The sequence below is a fragment of the Vombatus ursinus genome, unplaced genomic scaffold, assembly GCF_900497805.2.
Source record: "Vombatus ursinus unplaced genomic scaffold, bare-nosed wombat genome assembly UNPS02014812.1, whole genome shotgun sequence".
In the NCBI taxonomy this organism is placed as follows: domain Eukaryota; kingdom Metazoa; phylum Chordata; class Mammalia; order Diprotodontia; family Vombatidae; genus Vombatus; species Vombatus ursinus.
The window spans coordinates 62,057,181-62,078,198 of NW_020954590.1; the positions used below are offsets into that span (position 1 = coordinate 62,057,181).

General features: G+C 36.9%; 1 protein-coding gene across 1 annotated transcript in view; it reads left to right on the forward strand.

The window, feature by feature from the left end:
• LOC114053887 (desmoglein-3-like) overlaps positions 1 to 21,018 on the forward strand; it is a 50,661-nt gene that overhangs the window by 24,135 nt on the left and 5,508 nt on the right. The window contains exons 6-14 of the mRNA XM_027876995.1: positions 1,448 to 1,614; positions 3,036 to 3,164; positions 3,882 to 4,067; positions 6,479 to 6,750; positions 12,018 to 12,157; positions 12,876 to 13,103; positions 17,093 to 17,365; positions 18,493 to 18,632; positions 18,937 to 19,000. Coding sequence (XP_027732796.1) covers positions 1,448 to 1,614; positions 3,036 to 3,164; positions 3,882 to 4,067; positions 6,479 to 6,750; positions 12,018 to 12,157; positions 12,876 to 13,103; positions 17,093 to 17,365; positions 18,493 to 18,632; positions 18,937 to 19,000 — 1,599 coding nt within the window. The remainder of the gene's footprint in view (positions 1 to 1,447; positions 1,615 to 3,035; positions 3,165 to 3,881; positions 4,068 to 6,478; positions 6,751 to 12,017; positions 12,158 to 12,875; positions 13,104 to 17,092; positions 17,366 to 18,492; positions 18,633 to 18,936; positions 19,001 to 21,018) is intronic.

Here is a 21,018-nt window from a genome sequence, read left to right on the forward strand (position 1 = left end):
TGGCCCTCTCCTCATGTGCAGCCCTTTGACTGAATCCAAACTTCACAGGAAAAATTTGTTCTTTGAAATGTCATTTCATTTCTTCCAATGATTTTTTCATTCCTTCCAAATTAATTTATGTAATTTTCTGCCAAGTTTAATGCCTTCAATTTGATTTGAAAGATGTTGTCACCTTATAAAGGTATCAGAATCTTGTTAGTTACTTTAAGTGAGATGGGAAGTTACAGATTGATTCAATCAGCCCCTGCTCTTACACAGAGAAGGTACCAATGTACATTGGTAAAGGAAGTTTCATCACATGGGAGCTCCCCATAACAATGAAATAACACGCCCAATTCCTATATCTTTGTAGGTAGAATGTGTTGATATGAAATTACAAAATTTTGCTTTTTATAGGAAAAAAAGATTAAATCAAGTCTTTCTCATGAGTTATTTCAATTAAGTCTGCCTGACAGTAGGCCTAATGAAATTCTTCTTTGTCCTTCTTTAAAGTTATTTTTATTGCTTGAATCTCAAATTTAGAAACATTTCCACCCCAAATGTTCACATGTACTATTTCTACCTGACGTGTGGTAGAACCTTCTGAGCTCTTATTGGTCTGATCAGGCACAGTCGGACACACTGTAACTTGACTCCAACATAATGATGTCATTCTGGTCCTCTCTGAGAATGAAGGACAGCAACTATTGCTTGAATCATCCAAGAAATTCCTCAATTCTCCTTCTCATTTTTCTTTTTTAAAATTATTTTTACTATTAACTAGAAAATCTTGCTTTCATTATCCAAATAATACTTCAACTTGTATAGACAAAACCTTGTATATTCAAAGTCACAATAGAATTAAGATATATTGGACATAAAATTGTGCTTCTAACAAAACAAAATAGTCCTCAGTATTTTTGCTAGTGTGCAAAAGTCAGCCCTGGAGACTAGCAAGTGAACATGGCGGGTGTTATCTTAATGAGAGGTTAAATGACTTGCCCAGGGTCATCCATCAGGTATGTATCAGAGGCAGGACTCACATTCAGGTCTGACTTCCAGATCAATATCCTATCACTACATCATTGTTATGGACATCCTTATTTATAAATGTTCATACAAGTCAACTCATCTGACTCTCAGAATCTCAGAGCTGGAAGGGACCTCAGAAACCATCCCTGAACAAGGATCTCCCTTATGCCATTCTCAACAAGAGCTCATCTAGTCTTTGCTTGAAGATTTCTAAATCTTCTACATGTTGCTTTTTCAGCTATCCAGATCCCATGCCTTTAATAGCTTTTAAAATCTGACTCAGTTGACTCCTGAATATATTGCTATATCCGCAAAACATAAAAAATAAGTATTTTAAATAGTAAATTAGGAACAGAATGAAGTTTTGTTGATTCTTTTGTGTGAACATAACATAGCTCTGTAAGTATTCATTTTATTCATTTTTATTCTTCCCTAGATACACTGGTGATGGTGTTAAATGCGACAGATGCTGATGAACCGAATCATCTAAATTCTAAAATTGCCTTCAAAATAGTCTCTCAAGAGCCTGCAGGGCAACCCATGTTCCTCCTAAATAGACACAATGGAGAAGTGCGTTCTATGACCAGTACTCTTGATAGAGAGGTAAAGTAAAAGCATTTTTGGAGACTTCCTTGAAAAGATTTCACTTGAATAAAGGCAGAACAGGGAATTCCCCAGGCTTACATTTCACCAAAAGACAAAAAAGAGAAAGAAAGAAGTTAGAACAAGCCCCGAATTAGTTAGCTTGGGTGTGATTTTGTTGCACAAAATACAACTCTCATAAGGAAAGAGACACAAGTCACCTACATGCTGTGTAAATTTAAATATCTGAGTGGAGACAGAGCAAAATATGAGCCTGAGAGGAAGTATTGGACTGAGAACAAATCCTCAGGTTACCAGAGGAGAGCAGAGATCTTTAAACAAAAAGGAAAGATTTTCTTGGAATTCATTTCAAACCTTCCCTGGAATTTCAAACTGCAATCCTCCAGTCTTCCCCATAAGCTGTTCACCACTACTTTCTTTTTCTTTGCCTAACTTCTTTCAACTTCTCTCCTGCCTCTTTTCTACAATAATGAACCTTCTTTATCACTCTCCTTTTCCCTCTTGAATTCCCTAGTTCTTTTCTCTGCATTGGGTTCTGGAAATGGAGAAAAACAGGGAATCGTTATACGTGAAGTAGAAAATCAATTTCTTCCCTTCCTTCTCAGGGGTGCAGCCCCCATTACCTTCTGCCCATTTCTACTCAAAGAACATCAACTTGTCATGGACTGCCTGTCACACTGTGGTCTACAAAGCCCACAGGATAACAAAGCCGCCTAGAGTCTTTCAATGGGGCATCCCATAAATTCATAACCGTCATGCCCCAGGCCACAAGAAGCAGCAATTAGAAAGTTACCTGCCAAAGATATGTAGTGAAAGCAACTTCTGCTGTGTTTTTTATGATGGCTGACTGACAATTTCCATAGTCCAACTACTAGCTATAGCCTAATACTAATTTCTTTCTGGAGCTGAATATTGAAACCTCTTAGTCAGTAAGAAACATAAAGTAATTTTGTAACATTGTTACTGGACATGTGATTTCACTGATATAAACTCCCACTGAGAGCTTCCCTCTAAGAGTCTAGGTTGGTGCTCTCTCTGCAATTTATAGTCTCAGAGATTTGTCGGGGACCCTGAGAGGTTAAGTCATTTGTTCATGGTTTTACAGACAATATGTATCAGAAGCTGATCTTGAACATAGTTCTTCCAGACTCCAGGGTCAGCTTGCCATCTACTACCTACCATTGCTTTTCCAAAGCACTTCAGTGTGAATACAATCCACACATTTTGCCCCAAATGTGGTTCATATAAATCCCTAGTGCACCCTCTTATCAGTGGTATTTTTCAGTGTTTGACAGTACAATTCTTCCCTTTCAAAGAGTTATTGATTTATACAAAAATATTCTTATTCGGGGTGTTCAAAATAAAATATTTTAAAAGTTCGAATAAATTATTTTCTTTCTTTTTTCTTTTATTAAACTTAGAAATACAGCAAGTATAGCCTGCGTGTAAGTGGTGCAGATCTTGATGGAGCTGGACAGGCAACTGAATGTGGGTGTCAAATTACAATTAAAGATGTCAATGATAATTTCCCAATTTTTACAGAATCACAGGTATGTTTTTACTTTTTGACAAACCTAGGTAGATAGATAGATAGATAGATAGATAGATAGATAGATAGATAGATAGATAGATAGATAGATAAGTAGATAGATAGATAGATAGCTTTGTATTCCTCTCTGCACATTTAGATTGCTAACCTTGCCTGGAACGTCCTGTTTTCAATAGTGCCTAAGACCATTTTGCAGCTCACTGGCACTGTGCATTGCAGTGCCAAGCTTAAAGTCAGGAAGATTCATCTTCCTGAGTTCAAATCTGGTCTAAAATACTTACTAGCTATGTGACCCTGGGTAAGTCACTTTACCCTGTTTGCTTCAGTTTCCTCATCTGTAAAATGAGCTGAAGAAGAAAATGGCAAACCATTCCAGTATCTTTGCCCAAAAAAACCCAAATGCGGTCACAAAGAATCTGACATGACTGAAAAGAACAAACCACAAAAATAACATAGCATTTTATGTTCAATGCATATTTTTATTGAAATTAATTAATTGACACCATTGTGATCATAGGTATGCATTGAGTGGGCTGGGAATGCCAACATACTCTAAGAGAGTATTCCCATTGATCCTTATACTTTTCTCATGGTGGGCAGCACAAAGTCCCCCTCGTAAGTAGAACATCTCCACTTCAAAGAAGAGAAAATAGTGTAAATTCCTTTTAGAAAAAGATTAATAATTTAGCCTTAATAAGTTCTGCAACTCTCTTTTCAGTATTCAGTAAAGATTGAAGAAAATATTCTTAGTTCTGAAGTCTCTCGGTTTCACGTAACAGATCTTGATGAAGAGTTCACAGATAATTGGTTTGCAGACTATTCCTTTACCTCTGGAAATGAAGGAAATTGGTTTGTAATAGAAACAGATGCAAAAACCAATGAAGGAATCCTGAAAGTGGTTAAGGTATGTTGCTTGGGGGGATGGTTTGGGATGACCTCTGATTTGACTGGTGTAGGGGGTTCCCAGTGAGGGAAATTCCAATATAGAACAACTGCAGTTTATACTTAAGAGAATTGTGAGGACACTGAGAAGTTAAATGATTTGTCCAGGGTCACACAGCCATTATTTGTTAGCCACCTTCCATTTTATGAAAAAAATACTAAAATTAGATTCTTACCAATCATAAGCGCTATGACCTTCACAACTAGTATTAAAATTATATTCTTAATGGAAACTACTACATTTACCCAACAAATTCAAGTGAATATACTTGTTCAGTTATTTGTATACTATATTTATCTGAATACATGTGCATTATCACAAGAATTTAAAATAAAATAAATATATTAATGTCACCCACTGTAATTGTATTCAAGTCCAACACTAGGGAAATATGGGTTAAATTTTTAATTATGGGATGGGATAATGAGGCAGTTCTTCCTTAAATGTCCCTCTAAATGGGTTCTAGCTATATGAAATAGCTAGAGCTAAAAGCACAAAAATAAAGACTATCCTTGGAAAGTGGAAATGTCTTAACTAAATCTCCTGGGGGGAAAATAGAGAGAGGGGACTACCAGTGGAAAGGTACAAAGACAGGAGGTAGAATATCAAATACTCTAAGGATCAACAAATAAGTTGGTATGGACAGATGTTAGAGTGGTGGAAGGGAGTAATGTGTAAGAAGACTGGAAAGGTAAGCAAGAGCCAGGTTGTGCAAAGTTTAAATGCTAAATAGGAGTTTTTAACTATTCTAGAAGCAATAGGGAGCTTTTGAAGTTTGGACAGCAGTGTGGTGACATGATCAAACCTGTACTTTAGGAAAATTACTTTCGCAGCTGTGTAGAGGATGGATTAGAGAGAGGGCAAACTTAAGGCAAGGAGAACAATTCAAAGTCTACTGTACTAGTTCAAGCAAGAGATGTTCAGTTGAACACTACTGTAGTGCTTTTGTGAGTAAAGAGGAAAGGGAGACGGTAGTGACAAGATTTGACAACTGATTATATTAATGGGGTAAGTGTGTATGAAGAATTGGCAAGAAAGGTGGTACCCTCAACAGATAAGGAAGCTCAGCAGAGGAGAAGGTTTGGGAGGAAAGATAATAAACTCTGTTTTGTACATGTTGGGTTCAAGATGGTTACCAGACATTCAGTTTAACTCACCCACCCACTAATTCATAAGATCTTCTTGGCATATCAATTCTAGTTTGCCCCACTTTTATCCAATATTTCCCTTTTGATTATGGTATCACTTTCCATTTTGGTAATATAATCATAGGTCATCTCCAACCACTTACCAGCTCTGTGACTAGGGATAAATCACTTCATTTCTATCAGCTTCAGTTTCCTCATCTATAAAATGGAGATAAAAAAACTTGCATTGTCAGATTCGCAGTATTCACAAAACCATAGAACATTAGAGCTAGAAGGGACCTAAGAGAGATAATCTAGCCTAGACACAGCATTTTGTAGGTGAGAGAAGGGCTGACTTGACCAAGATTGCCTAACTAGGAAGTCACAAAAGTAGATGTCAATCCAGGTTTTCTCCCTTCAAGTTTAGTTTTCTTTGGGGAAGGCACTTTGTTAACCTGATGGTGCTATGTAAAGATGAATTATTATCCTTACTTTTTTTGCATTTGTACATAAACCTGAGCAAAAATAAGAAGGTACGATGAGAATTTTCAGGCTAATCAGGCTGCACAGCTTCTCCAAAGTCAATCAGACAAATTCCTATATTGCTAGGTTACCTGATAGTGTTTTCCAGAATGGTAAATGGTCTTTCCTTAGGCTATCAAATAAATGCCCACTTGTCCTATAAGATCATCTCATGCTCATCAAATCTAAGAAATTCTGAAAGTCAAGACAGAGGAATTGCATATATATATATATATATATATAGAGAGAGAGAGAGAGAGAGAGAGAGAGAGAGAGGAATTGCATATATATATTGCATATATATCTGTGAATACTGGAAGGATACTTGGATAGCCTAAGTAGATACCTATTCTCTAAGTATCATATATTAGACTTGGGTTTGAGGAATTTAGGAACCAATAAATGCCTCTCTCTGAACTGTGAAATGGTCTCTTCATTTGGGTTAATATGCAAAGGACATGGATCCATAGCATTGACTACAGAGTATTCTGATTCCCTTTCTATGGCTGTATTGCCAAGAGGAAATAGCACAGGACATGGAATCCCAAGACTTGGTTTCAAGACATGCCTCCTAACCCTTAGTGTGTGACCACAGGCCTATTTTTTTTCATATCTCTGAGTTCCTGCATCTGAAAGATAAGAATAAAAATAAACAAAAATTTAAAGTTGTCTATCTTAAAGGATTAGATATCATTAACACTTCTCTTTTTTTAAACATTTCAGGCTCTGGACTATGAACAATTTCAAACCATGAAACTTGTTATAACTGTTAAAAACAAAGCTCCATTTCACCACTCAGTTATCTCTCAGTATAAAACTCAGTCGATTCCCGTCACAGTTGAGGTTATAAATGTAAAAGAAGGGATTGCATTCCATCCTACTTCAAAGACTTTTACAGTACAGAAAGGCATAAGTTACAAAAAATTAATCAATTATGCTCTTGGAGTATACGCAGCCATTGATGAAGATACTGGCAAACCTGCATCATTTGTCAGGTAAGACTAACTTTCACGTTAATGTTTGTTATTCCTTTAAACTATTTCAGTTTCATGCAATATCTCAGATGAACACAGGCCAAGATTTTAAAAATAATCTATTTTGCATTTAAGATCTTTCACAAATGTGGGGCATGGAAATATGTATTCATAAAACCCAGCATACTCTCCCATCTTACAGCTTAATAATAAGTAGGAAATGATGTTCTTTTATTTCAACAAGTATAAAAGTTGTCTGAAGTTCTTATTTCCCTATAGTTTTAAAGTATTTCATAAAATAAGAGATATAATAAATAAAAACATAGCATAGCATTTACCCAATTATCTTATTGGATAAAAATTCTAAGTAGTAGAGGTTCAACTGTGATTTTTTTTTTAATGCTGACAAATGAAAAAAAATTTTAAATAATCATTGGCAACTTGGAAAACACATTTAAATAGTTCAGTCTTAATGAATAACTTTTTTCAATACAAATTTAATTCATATCCAAAACATACATTTAAAATTTTTAAATGAGCTACAAATTCTAAATTGAATATTTGTAATTAGACAACTTTCATAAAAGACATATAAGACCATAACATCACAGATCTAGAACTTGAAAGGACCTTGAAGGTAGTGTGGGCCAACAGATAAGGAAGTCATATCCACTTTTAAGTTTTTGAATGAGTAAACATTAACAAGACCTACATTTTATGCAAAAATAATTAAATAAATACACTTTTAAAATGTTTGTACCATTTTAACAATTAACAATGTTTTCTATAAACTTTATCAAACCAAAAAAAAAAGTCATTGACTGAGTTCTTAAGGAATATGGAATGACCAGAGTGGAGAAGGATTAATCAAGGGAAGCTTTCTGGAAGAGATGAGCTTTACTCAAGGTTTTGATGGGGAGATACAGATTGGTGAAAGGAGTGGAGAAGACATTCCCAGATCAGGAAAGGGCATATGAGATAAAGTGAAAGCAAGTCATATAGGGAACAGACTAGATTAGTTCTTCTGGAGTAGTGTCTAGACAGATATTCCTCTGGGATTAGGAAGCAGAAAAAAAAGGGGGAAAGAGGGATAGTAAGTAATGAACATTGAGAGTCAGGAGAAGTTATTAGGTTTTACTATGAAGGTTACTGGGAATCACTCTACCTTGTTGAGTTTGTGTCATGATGGAAATGGTGTTGTATAGCATGAATTAAAATTTTAAAGCCCTCTGAACTTAGAATCAGAAGACCTAAGCTCAAGTTCCTTAGCTTTGACACTTACTAGTAGTATGACTGAGGCGAGTTATTTAGTTATTTGAACCTCAGCATTTTTATGTTTAGGGCAGATAAAAGATATTTATTTGGCTTATCTCTCAAGGTTGCTACACTGAAAGCAATGTGATACAATGAAAAGCTCACTGAATTTAGGGTCAGAGAGTCTGGCTTCAACCTAGGTATCTGGATGATAGAGCAAGGAAGTCTAGAGTCAGGAAAACCAGAGTTAAAATTCATTCTCAGACACTTACTAGCTATGTGACCCTGAGCAAGCCACTTAACTTCTGTCTGCCTCAGTTTCCTTAACTATAAAATGGGGATAATACTAGCATCTACCTTCCAGGGTTGTTGTGAGGATCAAATGAGATGACATTTGTAAAGCACTTAGCACAGAGTCTGTAACATAGTTGTTTCCTTCCCTCATATCAGTCCCAGATCAGCCACTTACAACCTCTGTGACCTTTGGCAAGACATTGAGCAAGCCACTTATCTCTGAATCTCATTTAACTCCAGTTGGAGGAATAAACTAAAATGACCTGTAAGGTCCCTTCCAGCTCTAAATCTCTGACTCTCTGTGAAAGTAAATAATTAAATAAATCAGCACTATGTAAGCTGATGGTAACATTAATAAAGAGAGGAGTAGATAGAGAGATAGAATAGGTATTCCTTATGATCCCCCTTATGAATCAAATAAACTCTGGATTCATCCTCTACAATGAACTAAATATTCAACCCACATCTCTACCCCTTCCTGACAATTATCTAATATTAGGCCTCCTCTCAACCACCTAGAAAAACCCTTTAATTGTTTACAATACAGATATCTAAAGATATTAACATAAATTTTACTTCTTTCTGGTACAGGATTTATTGCTTTGAGCAATATGTTCTCCCTTTGTTTATTACAAAATAGACCATAAAGGGAGATTTTTTTCAATTAATCAACAATATTGATTAAATTTTTAATTAACATTACTATACCTACTATGTGCCAGGCAGTATGCTAATACAAAAAGGGAAACAATTCTTATTCTCAAAGAGATTATATTCCACTGAGACAGACGTGTGTTAGTGCATATATACGTATATATATATACACACACACACACACACATACACATATACAGAATAAATACAAAATCAATACAAGGTAGTTTATGTATGTGCATACATATAAATATACATATACATAATATATGCAAAATTAATACAAAGTAGTGAAATATCAGACAGTTCAGTAGGTTGGGGCACTAATAGTTGGGGAATAAGAACAGGCTTCATTTAGAAGGTGGTGTTCGAGCTGCATCCCGAAAGAAGGGAAAGATTCTGAGGCAAAATTGGAAGGGAGTGTGTTTTACGATCTTTCACAAATGCAGTGCATGGAAATATGTATTCATAAAACCTAATATACTATCACATCTTACAGCTTAATAATACATAGGAAATGATATTATTTTCTTTCAACAAGTATAAAAAAAAAGTTTAGTCACTGCTAGGGAGTGCAGTGGATAGAGCACTGGGCCTGGAGTCAGGAAGATCTAAGTTCAAATCCAGTCTCAGACACTTACTATCTGCATGACCCTGGACAAGTCACTTGACCCCTATTTGTCTCAGTTCCTCATCTGTAAAATTGGGGACACACTGGAGAAGGAAATGGAGTATCTCTGCTAAGAAACCCCATGGGCAAGTCCAAGGGGTTACAAATGAATAATTGAACAAGAACAAAGGCTTAGAAAAAGCAGATGGAGTGCCATATGTAAAGAACAGAGCTATCTTGGCTGGATTGTAAAGTGCAGGAAATGAAGTAATGTCTAATGAGATCAGTTGGGCCTGGCTGTGAAAGGTTTTAAAAGCTAAACAGAGGGGTTTAGGTTTTCTCCTACTGTCAACGGTTAGCTCCTTGAGCTAATTGAGGAGGGAAATGACATGGTCAGGAAAATCACTTTGGTAGCTTTGGAGATGGTGAGTTAGAATAAGCCAAGACTCAAATCAGGAAGACCAATTAGGAGAACATTACAATAGTCCAGACAAAAGATGATGAGGGCCTGAATGTGCTGGATATGAGAAGAGAAGAGTCTGGTGCTAAAGATGTCGTGGAGGTAGAGACAACAATATTTGGCAACTACTCAGATATGTGGGATGAGGGAGGGTGAGAAGTCAAGGCTCACACTGAGGTTATGAATATAGGAGACTGGAAGAAGGAGATGCCCTTGACAGAAATAGGGAAGTTTGGAAAGAGTGGGTTTGGGAGAAAAGATAGCAAGTTCTGTTTTGGATGTGTTAAGGGTGAAATTCCTCCTGGTCATCCAGTTTGAAACGATCAATAGGCAATTTGTGATTCAGGACTGAAGATCAGGAGAAAAAAAAAACTGGAGCTAGACAGATGTATGAATCATCTGCATAGATACAACTAAACCCATAGGTACTGATGATGTAAGAGAGACAGAAAGAGAGAAGGAGAAGAAGAGAGACAGAGAAAAGGAGGGGTAGAGAGAGAAAGAGAAACACACAGAGGAAACAGAGAGAGGAGAGGTGGAGAGGATGGAGAGAGAAGAGAAACAGAGAAGGAATAGAGAGAGACAGACAGAGAGAAAGAGAAAGAAAACAGAGAGAGAAGAGACAGAGATAAAGAAGGAGAGGGAGGGAGAGAAAGAGAGAGAAAAGGAGGAGGAAAAGATAAACAGAGAGACAGAGAAACCAAGAGACTATGAGAGTCAAGAGAAAGAAGAGATGAAAGAAAGAGAAAAAAGAGACAGAGGGGGAGAGAGAAAGAGAGAGATGGAAAGGTGGGAAGAAGGGAGAAAGGCAGAAGAGCAGAGTATAGAGAGAAGAAAAGAGGGCCCTAGACAGAGTCTTGGGGTGATACAGATGACTACCCAACAAAGGAGGGGTCAAATAAGTAGGAAGAGAAGCAGGAGAGATTAGTGTCGAAAGAACTTAAAGAAAAGAGTGTACTGAGAAGGAAAAGGATTGTCAAGATTGTCAAATGTAGCAGATAGGTGGAGAAGGAGTAGGATTGGAAGAAGGACCTCAGATTTGACAATTAAGAGATCATGGACAACTTTGGAGAGGGCAGTTTCAATTGAGTGATGAGGTCAGAAGCCAGATTGTAAAGAGTTGAGGAGTGAGTAAAAGGAGAGGAAGTAGAGACAAGTGGAGGAATATTTTTCTAGATATTTGTCTAAAAAGGGAAGAGAAAGATAGTAAAATAGCTTGAAGAGATGAAAGGATCTAGTGAAGATTTTTTCCCCCAGGATGAGGGACTGAAGGCTGTAAAGAGGGAACCTATAGATTATGAGAGGTTCAAGATGGGAGAAAAGAGGGGCGACTGAGGCAGTAATCAATCTTCACAAAAATAACAGTATCCTTTGATAAAAGATCTTGCATAGAACTAATTAATGATTCAAATTATTTCATTTTGGAAATGTTTCACCAAAACAAACTTTTCTTTTTAGAAGCCAATGTTTTATGTATAATTACACCATGAAACAAAATGATGGCTTTCTAAAATCATTTTACTTTTTCCAATGTGGATATGGTCAAGGTCATCACATCCCTCAAAAACCCCACCTTTAAGTTATGCGGCTGCTTACTATTCCAATTATAACTCATTGACATAAAGAAGAAAACCAGGAAGCCAGGCCATGATAGATGTTTAAAGATTATGAAATTATATTTCTCAAATAATTGATAAAATTATTTTGTTTCAGTTCAATTTTCTTTTCTCTAGGGTTCAGATTGTTGTTTATGATTATTATGACAAATAAGGTCTTTTTTGTTCTTTCCACTTATATCACTGTAGTCATTACACATTCTTATTTTCCTGGCTTTGCTAACTTTACTCTGTTTCCATTCAAATCTTTCCTTGCTTCTCTGAATTCTTCATATTTCTGCTACTTTTCTCAAATGTTAATGTTACATAGTCAATGTAAAACTATAGTTTTCAACTGAGAGTATGTAGCATTTTATAATTGCAAGAATCCTCAGGGATTGTTTTTTTCTGTCAAAAACAGATACGCAATGGGACGTAATGATGGTGGTTACTTAGTCATTGATTCAAAAACTGCTCAGATTAAATTTGTTAAAAACCTTGATCGAGATTCACCATTCATAGTCAATAAGACATTAACAGCTGAGATTCTGGCAATAGATGGTAAGCAAAAAGATTTCAATTACTTTTCAAAATATCAATATAATTTACTTAAAATTAAAGATTCAGAAAACCAGACCAGCAAAGGCTTTGGCTCCCAAAGTGTGTTAAATAAAGAAATGATATTTCCTTTTCACATTTATTTCAAATACTATGATACAAGGTTTTGGAGCAAAAAAAACTGTCATAAAAATAAAATGTTGAGTCCATTTTCCTAGGCTACACTATTGTGAACATGGGACCATTTTTAAGAGTATTCTATTTACAGTGAACACATCAGAGACATCCTTCATGAAAGCAGCATGATATTGTGAAAAGAATAGTGGCTTTAGAATCAGGGAACCTGGTTTAAAACCAAGCGTAGGAAGATGTATACCACCTATGTGAATTTGAACAAGTGACTTAACCTCTCTGGGCCTCAGTTTTCTCATCTGTAAAATGAAGTGGTTGAACTAGATGCCTCTGAGGTCTCTTTCAGCTCTAAATCAATAATCTTATGATCCTTGCTTCAAAAAATGATAAAATAATATACAACATGATTTAGTCATATGAGCTGCCCAGCTGGGAGAATACATAAAATCAGTCTGATTTAGAAGGTAGAAGTATGTTACAATTTTAGTATTTGCTAATAAAACTTCTCATGGTCAGTAGACTCTATGAGGGCATGCCTTTGCATGCACCAGCAGCTGCCTTTTATAACTCCACAATATTATTGTTACAGATAACACAGGGAAGACATCAACAGGCACCGTAACTGTTAGAGTGCCAGATTTCAATGAAAATTGTCCTACGGTTTTTGCTGACAAGCAAACAGTTTGTCGTACATCTGCATCAGTTATTGTCACAGCTAAGCCTCTGCCAAACCAGCCAGACACTAGACCCTTCACATTTTCCCTGGTTGAACAGCCTCAGGGAACCCCAGCCACATGGAGCATTACAACAATAAATGGTGAGGAAAATGAATTTTCTTTTTTCAATTTATTTTATTTCTTTTCATTAACAAGCATTTCATTTCTCTTCTTCCCACCTCTCCACCCCAAATGAAATGAAAAGAAAAATCCAACCCTTATAACAAATAAGCATAGTCAAGCAAAACAAATACCCATGTTGGGCCTGTCCAAAAATGTGGATCTCATTCTAAATCTTGAATCTGTCACCACTCTGTCAAGAGGCAGGTAGTGTGGATCATTAGTGGTGTTATCAAACAGTGGTTGGTCATTGCACTGACGAGAGTTCTTAAATTGTTCAAGGTTGCCTTTACAATGTTGTCATTATCATATCAATTATTCTCCTGCTTCTGTTCACTTCACTCTACCAATTCATATGCCTTCTCAGGTTTCCCTGAAATTGTCCCCTTTGTTATTTCTTATGGCAGAATAATATTCTATTACATTCATATACCATAATTTGTTCAGCCATTCCCAATTGATAAGTGTTCCTCGCCATCTAGTTTCCAGATCTTTACTGCCCCAAAAAGAATTACTATAAACAGAAAATGAATTGTCCATTCACAAATAAAAAAATGCTTCTTATTCATTTCCAGATCATTGGCAAGAGCTCATTTAGTAGGCCCTGTCCAATGACAACCAGAAAACCCCTTCAAGATCAAATATGACCATTCCACTGCCTGAGTGGAAGGTAGCTTGTCTTGTTAATGAGATATTCTCATCACGTCACTTCTCTAGTTTAAAAAAAAAAATTAAAGACAAAAACCTTCACTGGCTCCCCATTGCCTACCAAATAAAATCCGGTGAACTGATTTAAGTGAACCTAGCCACATGTCTTTTTCACACTGTATAACAGAAGCAACCAGAATGTAATACCATTTCTACATGTACCAATGGCTTTCACTCTTTGTTGATGCTGAGGTCCTGCTCTATGACTGTCTCTCTCTACCCTTTCCCTGATGATCTCATCCACTCATGTGGCTACTCTTGTGCCATCTATCCACCCCAACCTCTCCTTACATCTCAAGATATGTGCTGGATATATCTACCTACCTGTAATGTTGGCATATCGAATCCAACAGGTCCAAAACTAACCTCATTATCTTCTTCCCTAAATCAAATCTTCCTCCTAACTTTTCTGTTTCTCTTGATCATGCCACCCTCCTCCCAGTTAACTAGGCTCATAGCCATGAAGTCATCTTCTACTCTATCCCTTCTACCACCCCTTATATCTAATCAGTTGCCAAGTCTTATCAATTAGTCCTCCCTTCACAATATCCCTCCCACCCATTCCCTGATTTTGGCTCCTACCAGAATGCTTAATTAAGTACCTTGTGTTTTTTCACCTGGATTACTATGTAATCCTCCTAACTGCTTTTCCCAGCTCTAGTCTCTCCTGCTTCTAATCCTTTCTCCAAGTAATATTCCTGCCTTACACCCATACATACAAAAATATTTATAGCAGCTCTTTTTGTGGTGGCAAAGAATTGGAAATTGAGGGGATGGCCATCCATTGGAGAATGGCTGAACAAGTTGTGATATATGAATGTTATGGGATACTATTGTTCCATAAGAAATGATGAGCAAAAAAAAAAAAAAAAGAAGAAGAAATGATTAGCAGGCAGATTTCAGGAAAACCTGGAAACACTTGCATGAACTGATACTCAGTGAAGTGAGCAAAACCAGGAGAACATTGTACACCATAACAGCAACATTGTGCTATGACCAACTTTGATAGACTTAGCTCTTCTCAGCAATGCAGTAACCTAAGACAATTCCAAAAGACTCATGATGGAAAAACCTATCCACATCCAGAGAGAGAACTAGGGAGTCTGAATGCAGATCATACTATTTCTCTCTTTTATTGTGTGTGTTTTTTCTTTCTTATGGGTTTTTTTTTCCTTTTGTTCTAATTCTTCTTTCAAAACATGACTAATGTGGAAATATGTTTAATATGATTGTACATATACAGGGGTGGGGAACCTGCAGCCTCGAGGCCACATGTGGCACTCTAGGTCCTCAAGTGAGGCCCTTTGACTGAATCCAAACTTCACAGAACAAATCCCCTTAATAAAAGTATTTGTTCTATTAAACTTGGACTCAGTCAAAAGGCTGCACCCAAGAATCTAGAAGGCCACAAGTGACCTCAAGGCCACAGGTTCTCTACCCCAGTATAGCCTACATCAGATTGCATGCTATCTTGGGGATTGGGGTGGGAAGGTAGGGGGAAAAATTAGAACTTATAAATCTTATAATCTTATAAATCTTATAAAAGTGAATGTTGAAAATTAAAAATAAATAAACATACAAATAAATTTATGAAAAGAAAAAAAATTAAACATTTGTAATGACAGGGGAAAATATCCCTGCCTTACTCTGAAGATGTCATTACTCTCTTCAAAAACCTGCAACAACTTCCTATTGCCTACTGAATAAAATATAAATACATGGTGCTGGCATTCCAGGCCTCCTACAATTTGGCTCCAATCTACCTTTTCAGGCTTATCTCATACTGTTCCCACTTATTCTATATTCCAGCCAGAATGGACTACTCTATCACTTTTTCTCATCCTATACTTTACCATGCCTTTGCCATTGCTAATATGATCCTGTAAGTCTAAAATATATTCCACCCACTCCCCCTTATACCTCCATCTGTTGAGGTCTCTCCCTTCTTTCAGAGTACAATTCAAGTGGTAACTCCTTCATGAAGCATTCCCAGGTAAAAATGACTCCAAATTTCTTATACTTTACTATTATGTGTATCTCTCCTGTGCACATATTCTGCTCTCCTTTATATCGGTTATTTTTGTATATTTATTTCTCTCTTATTCCTCTTTCCTTGAGAGTAGGTTTGGTGCCACACCTTTCTTTGTATCCCCACTATGTCCACCATGGTATGAACATGATAGATACTCAATAAATATTTGTTAAGTAAAATGACTTTCTCTCACCAAGTCAGGTTTGCACATAATCAGAATACATGAATTTCAGCTCCAAAAAGAGATTATTTTAGCATGACCACACAAGATTTAGTGCCAACCTGAGCTGAAAGTTCTGTGACCAATACCCAGGCCACCAAATAAACAATAAAAAATATATGGTAAACTTGCTAAGATATTGGATAAACTTGGAGAAAAAATAAAAATAAAGTTCTACTTCAATCTCACGATGTCATATAAATTACAGTCCTGTAAGCAATCTCTGAAAGGCCCAAATAATTATTTAAGAGTGAACAGATCAAGAGCAGCTAGGTGGCGCAATAGATAGAGCACAGGCCCTGACGTCAAGAGGACCTGAGTTCAAATCTGAACTCAGACCAAACACTTGATACTAGCTGTGTGACCCTAGGCAACTTACTTAACCCCAATTGTCTAAAAATAAAAAAAAAAAGAACGAATAGATCATTTCAACTTCTTCTTAGATTTCCCAATCACCATGCTGTTCCTCTGTTCTTTTGAAAGCTTAGTCAGAGTAGTTGTGGGGAGAAAGGTAAGTGGGTATAGAACTGGGCTGTACTGTTTCATCTTACTCTGGCATCTTTGCTAGTCTCCAGACCATTTTAATCCAAACAATATCAAAAGGATTTTAAGACTTTCCAGGATTTTATTAATATGGGTAGTCCCTCCCCAACTTGGTACTGTCTCATGAGTTGTTAGGAACAACAACAAAAAAAATCACAACCTAAGGGCCTCTGGTGATGAGCCTTCTGAATTAAGATTAGATGGCCTTTAGTCTAGTCTGTCACAGGGCAAGAATTCTAAGCCTTTCTAACTCTGTAGGACCCACAAAACTTGGCATGCCACTGGTACAGCCTTGTAGGTCAAGGGTCAGCTCCATGCCCCAGTGAGGTATGAGAGGAGGACTTTAGTAGGAGGAATTCTTTAGTAGCGGAACAGCTACTTTGGCCTCCTTGAATATTATCATAAGAAGTCAATTTTAAATTTGTAACAACAATCATTATCCCTTGTGGCTTTTTTTTTCTCTGTAGATACCTCTGCAAATCTGAGAGCCCAGAGAGCACTATCTTCTGGAACACATCCACTTTCTCTCATAGTTACAGACAGGGAAGGTATAAGTTGTGAAATACCAGAGACTCTGGAATTACAAGCCTGTGACTGTGATGAGAAGCAAGTGTGTTTTAATAGAGTTCCTTCTCCAAGTATCAGACCTGACGACAGTAACAAGCAAACAGGGACACCATCGGTAGGCCTTGGTCCTGCTGGCATCGGTCTGCTCCTTCTTGGCCTGTTGATGTTGCTGTGTAAGTATTACATTCCGTTATTCTATTCTACTTCTAACATGGAAATTTAATTGAGTATTTCCAAGCTTGCAAAATGGAGAAACTTATTTTGGAAACTTCTTTTGAATGCAATATTTTTGTGTAGAATGCCTTTCCGCATAGTGTTACCTACATGCAGGAGCTGACTGCTGTAACTAGCTTGCACGTAAAACATATCTATCAATAACAAAAAAAAAATCGAATGCTGATTTCAGTATGAAGAACCATGACCATTTTCCAACATAAGTACTCACGGGGGGAAATGGTCTCTGGAGAATTTGAAGGTGTGGCTTGTCATTTGACAACAATGTTTATCTTTTCACCTCCAAGCAAATGATGTAGTTTACCCATGTAGGCAACAACACAAATTATTTAGCTCATGGTATAGCAAACACAACAATGGATTTGGAGTCCAGAAAACCTGGATTCAAATCCTGCTTCAGATACTCACTAGTTGTGCCACACTGGGAAGAAAAAAAATCACATAAGCACTCAGCCTCAGTTTCTTTTTTTGTAAAATGAGATTTATAATACTTACTATGACACTGCTAGGCAGCTAGATCATGTAATACACAGAGACCTGGGCCTCGAGGCAGGAAGACGAGTTCAAATCATGCCTCAGACATTTGAAGCTGGGTAAGTCACTTAACCTCAATTTGCCTTAGTTCCTCACCAGTAAAATAATAATAATAAACTATTTGCCTCGTAGGGTTCTTATGAGGATCAAACAAAATATTTGTAAAGTGTTTTGCAAAATTTAAGGTACTATTTATTATTATTTTTTTAAGGCAGTTGGGGTTAAGTGACTTGCCCAGGGTCACACAGCTAGTGTCAAGTGTTTGGTCTGAGGCTAAATTTGAACTCAGGTCCTCCTGACTTCAGGGCCGGTGCTCTACGCACTGTGCCACCTAGCTACCCTAGGTACTACATATTATTAGCTAACTATTTGTTTAGTGAATTAGTTGTTATTATTAGCTAGAAACAAATGAAATTACACCTGTAAAGTGCTACACAATGTCATTATTATAGCTCTCACTGGCTTCTTTTGGATGTTCAGCTATAATTTTCAATTATTTCAAATGACTGAATTTTTTTTTCATTTCTTGTAGTGGCCCCCCTTCTGCTACTATTTTGTGACTGTGGAGCAGGAGGTCTGGGTGGGGTTGGATCTGGATTTGTTCCTGTGCCAGATGGATCAGAAGGAACAATTCACCAATGGGGAATAGAAGGTGCCCAGCCACAAGATAAGGTGTGTACTTAGTTTGTAAAATATTCATTTAGATGTCATAGAGAAAACCAGATTTGGTTTTGAGGAGGGCAAGAGAAGAAGGAAGAATGAGGAGCAAAATGTACATGGTTTGGGGATCTCACCATTAGACTTGGAGCCATCACTAGGTCTCATAGGGTTTTCTGTTCTTGAGTGAAAAAAATGACAGAAATTATTACTCCCATAAAAACATATTCCATGTATTCCCATCATTTGTAGAATGTTATTATATACATATCATTATAAAATCATAGCAATTCATTTTAAAATAATAATTTTTTTGTAGGAAATCACAAATATTTGTGTGCCTCCAATAACAGCCAATGGAACTGAATTCATGGAAAATTCTGGTGAGTGAATATTTATATTATTTTTTTCCTAGACAGTAAATTTGCATTATGCAGGTTGGTTTCCACAATTGTGTGTTCTATTGCCCTTTCCCATTATATTTCTCACTGTTATCTAAAAATGAGAGGCAGCATGTTGTAGTGGATAGAAAGCCAATCTGGGAGACTGGATCTAGCCAGTTGTGACACATACTAGCTGTATAACTACAGTCAAGTCACTTAACTTATCAGCACCCCACTAGGCCATTTCCTAAGACCATAAACTACCAAATAAGTCCGCCTGGATTCCATAAGTATCTCAAACTCAACATGTCTAAAATATAACTCATCATCTTCACCAACTCCCCAAGTAAAACCTGCCTCTCTTCTTAACTTTCCTATTTCTGTCAAAGATACCACTATCCATCAAGTCACCCAGTTGGCAAATTTGGAGCAAATCTTTACTTTTTACTCTCCTTCTGTCCCCATATCTAAATGAGTTGCCAAATATTGTCTCTACCCAGAAGTGTGCTGGTAAATTTTTAATACATACTTTAAGTTTAAGTTGTATTACTAACATTTCCCCCTTCACTTTCTTAAGTCTAGATAACCAACAAAACAATAAAGCAAGCTCTGATTTTGATGCATTTGCTGATTTCTGACTTGTAAATGTTCATAATGAAAATTTAACAATCAGCTCCCATGAGCTGGATCAAGCCTGCTCTATCACACTGCTGCTTTTACCTCTGTCTCACATCTCTCTGTCTCTCTGTCTCTGTCTCTGTCTCTGTCTCTGACTCTGTCTCTGTCTCTGTCTCTCTCTCTCTCCCTCTTTCCCTCTCTCTCTTTTTCTCTCTCCCCACCCCCACATATAGGAATATCACTCTATTTCAGATTATCATTACCTCTTCTATAGACTTCCATGGACTATTGCAATAACCTCCACCTATCTCTGCTCTCTCTTTTCACCAATCTATCCTCCAAAAAGTTGCCAGATGACTATTCCTATAGTACCTGTCTGATTATTCAACTCAGAAACCCTGATACTTCAGTAGTTTCCTATTGCTTCTTTGATAAAATATAAACTCCTCTATTTGAAATTTAAAATCCTTTCAGACTGACTCCAGCTAATCTTTCAAGACAGGTTCCACATTACTGCCTTTCATTCATTCTACATTCCAACCAATTGATCTACTTGCTATTCCCTGGACACAGCATTCCTTTTCCTACCTCCATGTATTTGCACAGGCTGTGCCCCCTATGCCTAGAACGTTTTCTATCGTTATCTTCACTCTTTGGAATTCCTACCCCCCAGTTCAAGTGTCAACTGAAGTGCTACATGAGGCCTGTCCTGATCTTCCTAGTTGTTAGTACAACTAGGAACCCCTCCCAAAAAAAAGTACATTTATTTTGTAGTTATTTTGCATTTGCTTATCCTATGTATGTGGTTACCCTACCCTATTTCAGGTAAAATATAAGCTTGTTGAGGATAAGGACTGTATCATTTTTTGTCTTTGTATCCCCAGCTCTTAGCACTGTCCTGCCTATATAGATGAGGCAGCATGGTACAGTGGAAAGAATATTGGTTCTGGAATGAGAGGACTTGGGTTCAAATCCTGCCTCTGACATTACCTGTACAACCCTGGGCAAATTTCTCTATGATCCTAAATCTCAACTTCCTCATCTGTAAAATAAGGAGGTTGAACTAGATGGCTGCTAATGTCCTTTCTACCTCCAGATCTATGATCTGGAGTTAATCAAGTAAGCAGTTAATCAATGCCACTTTTCCACCATATCCATGCCATGCTGGAACTCAAGTACCACTACCCTTCCTCCCTGCCTGCCTTTCCAATATTTCTTTATGTGTTTTCTTCCCTCCATTAAAATGTAAGGTCTTTGAATATACTGAATTGAGGAATTGATCTGAATCAGTGGTAGAAATGTCTATACCAGGAGTTCCCCAGATTAATAAATTCACAGATCCAGACCAAAATTATCTTTTAAAACAATTTTTAATATTCATCTATAGTTTCCAATTAATT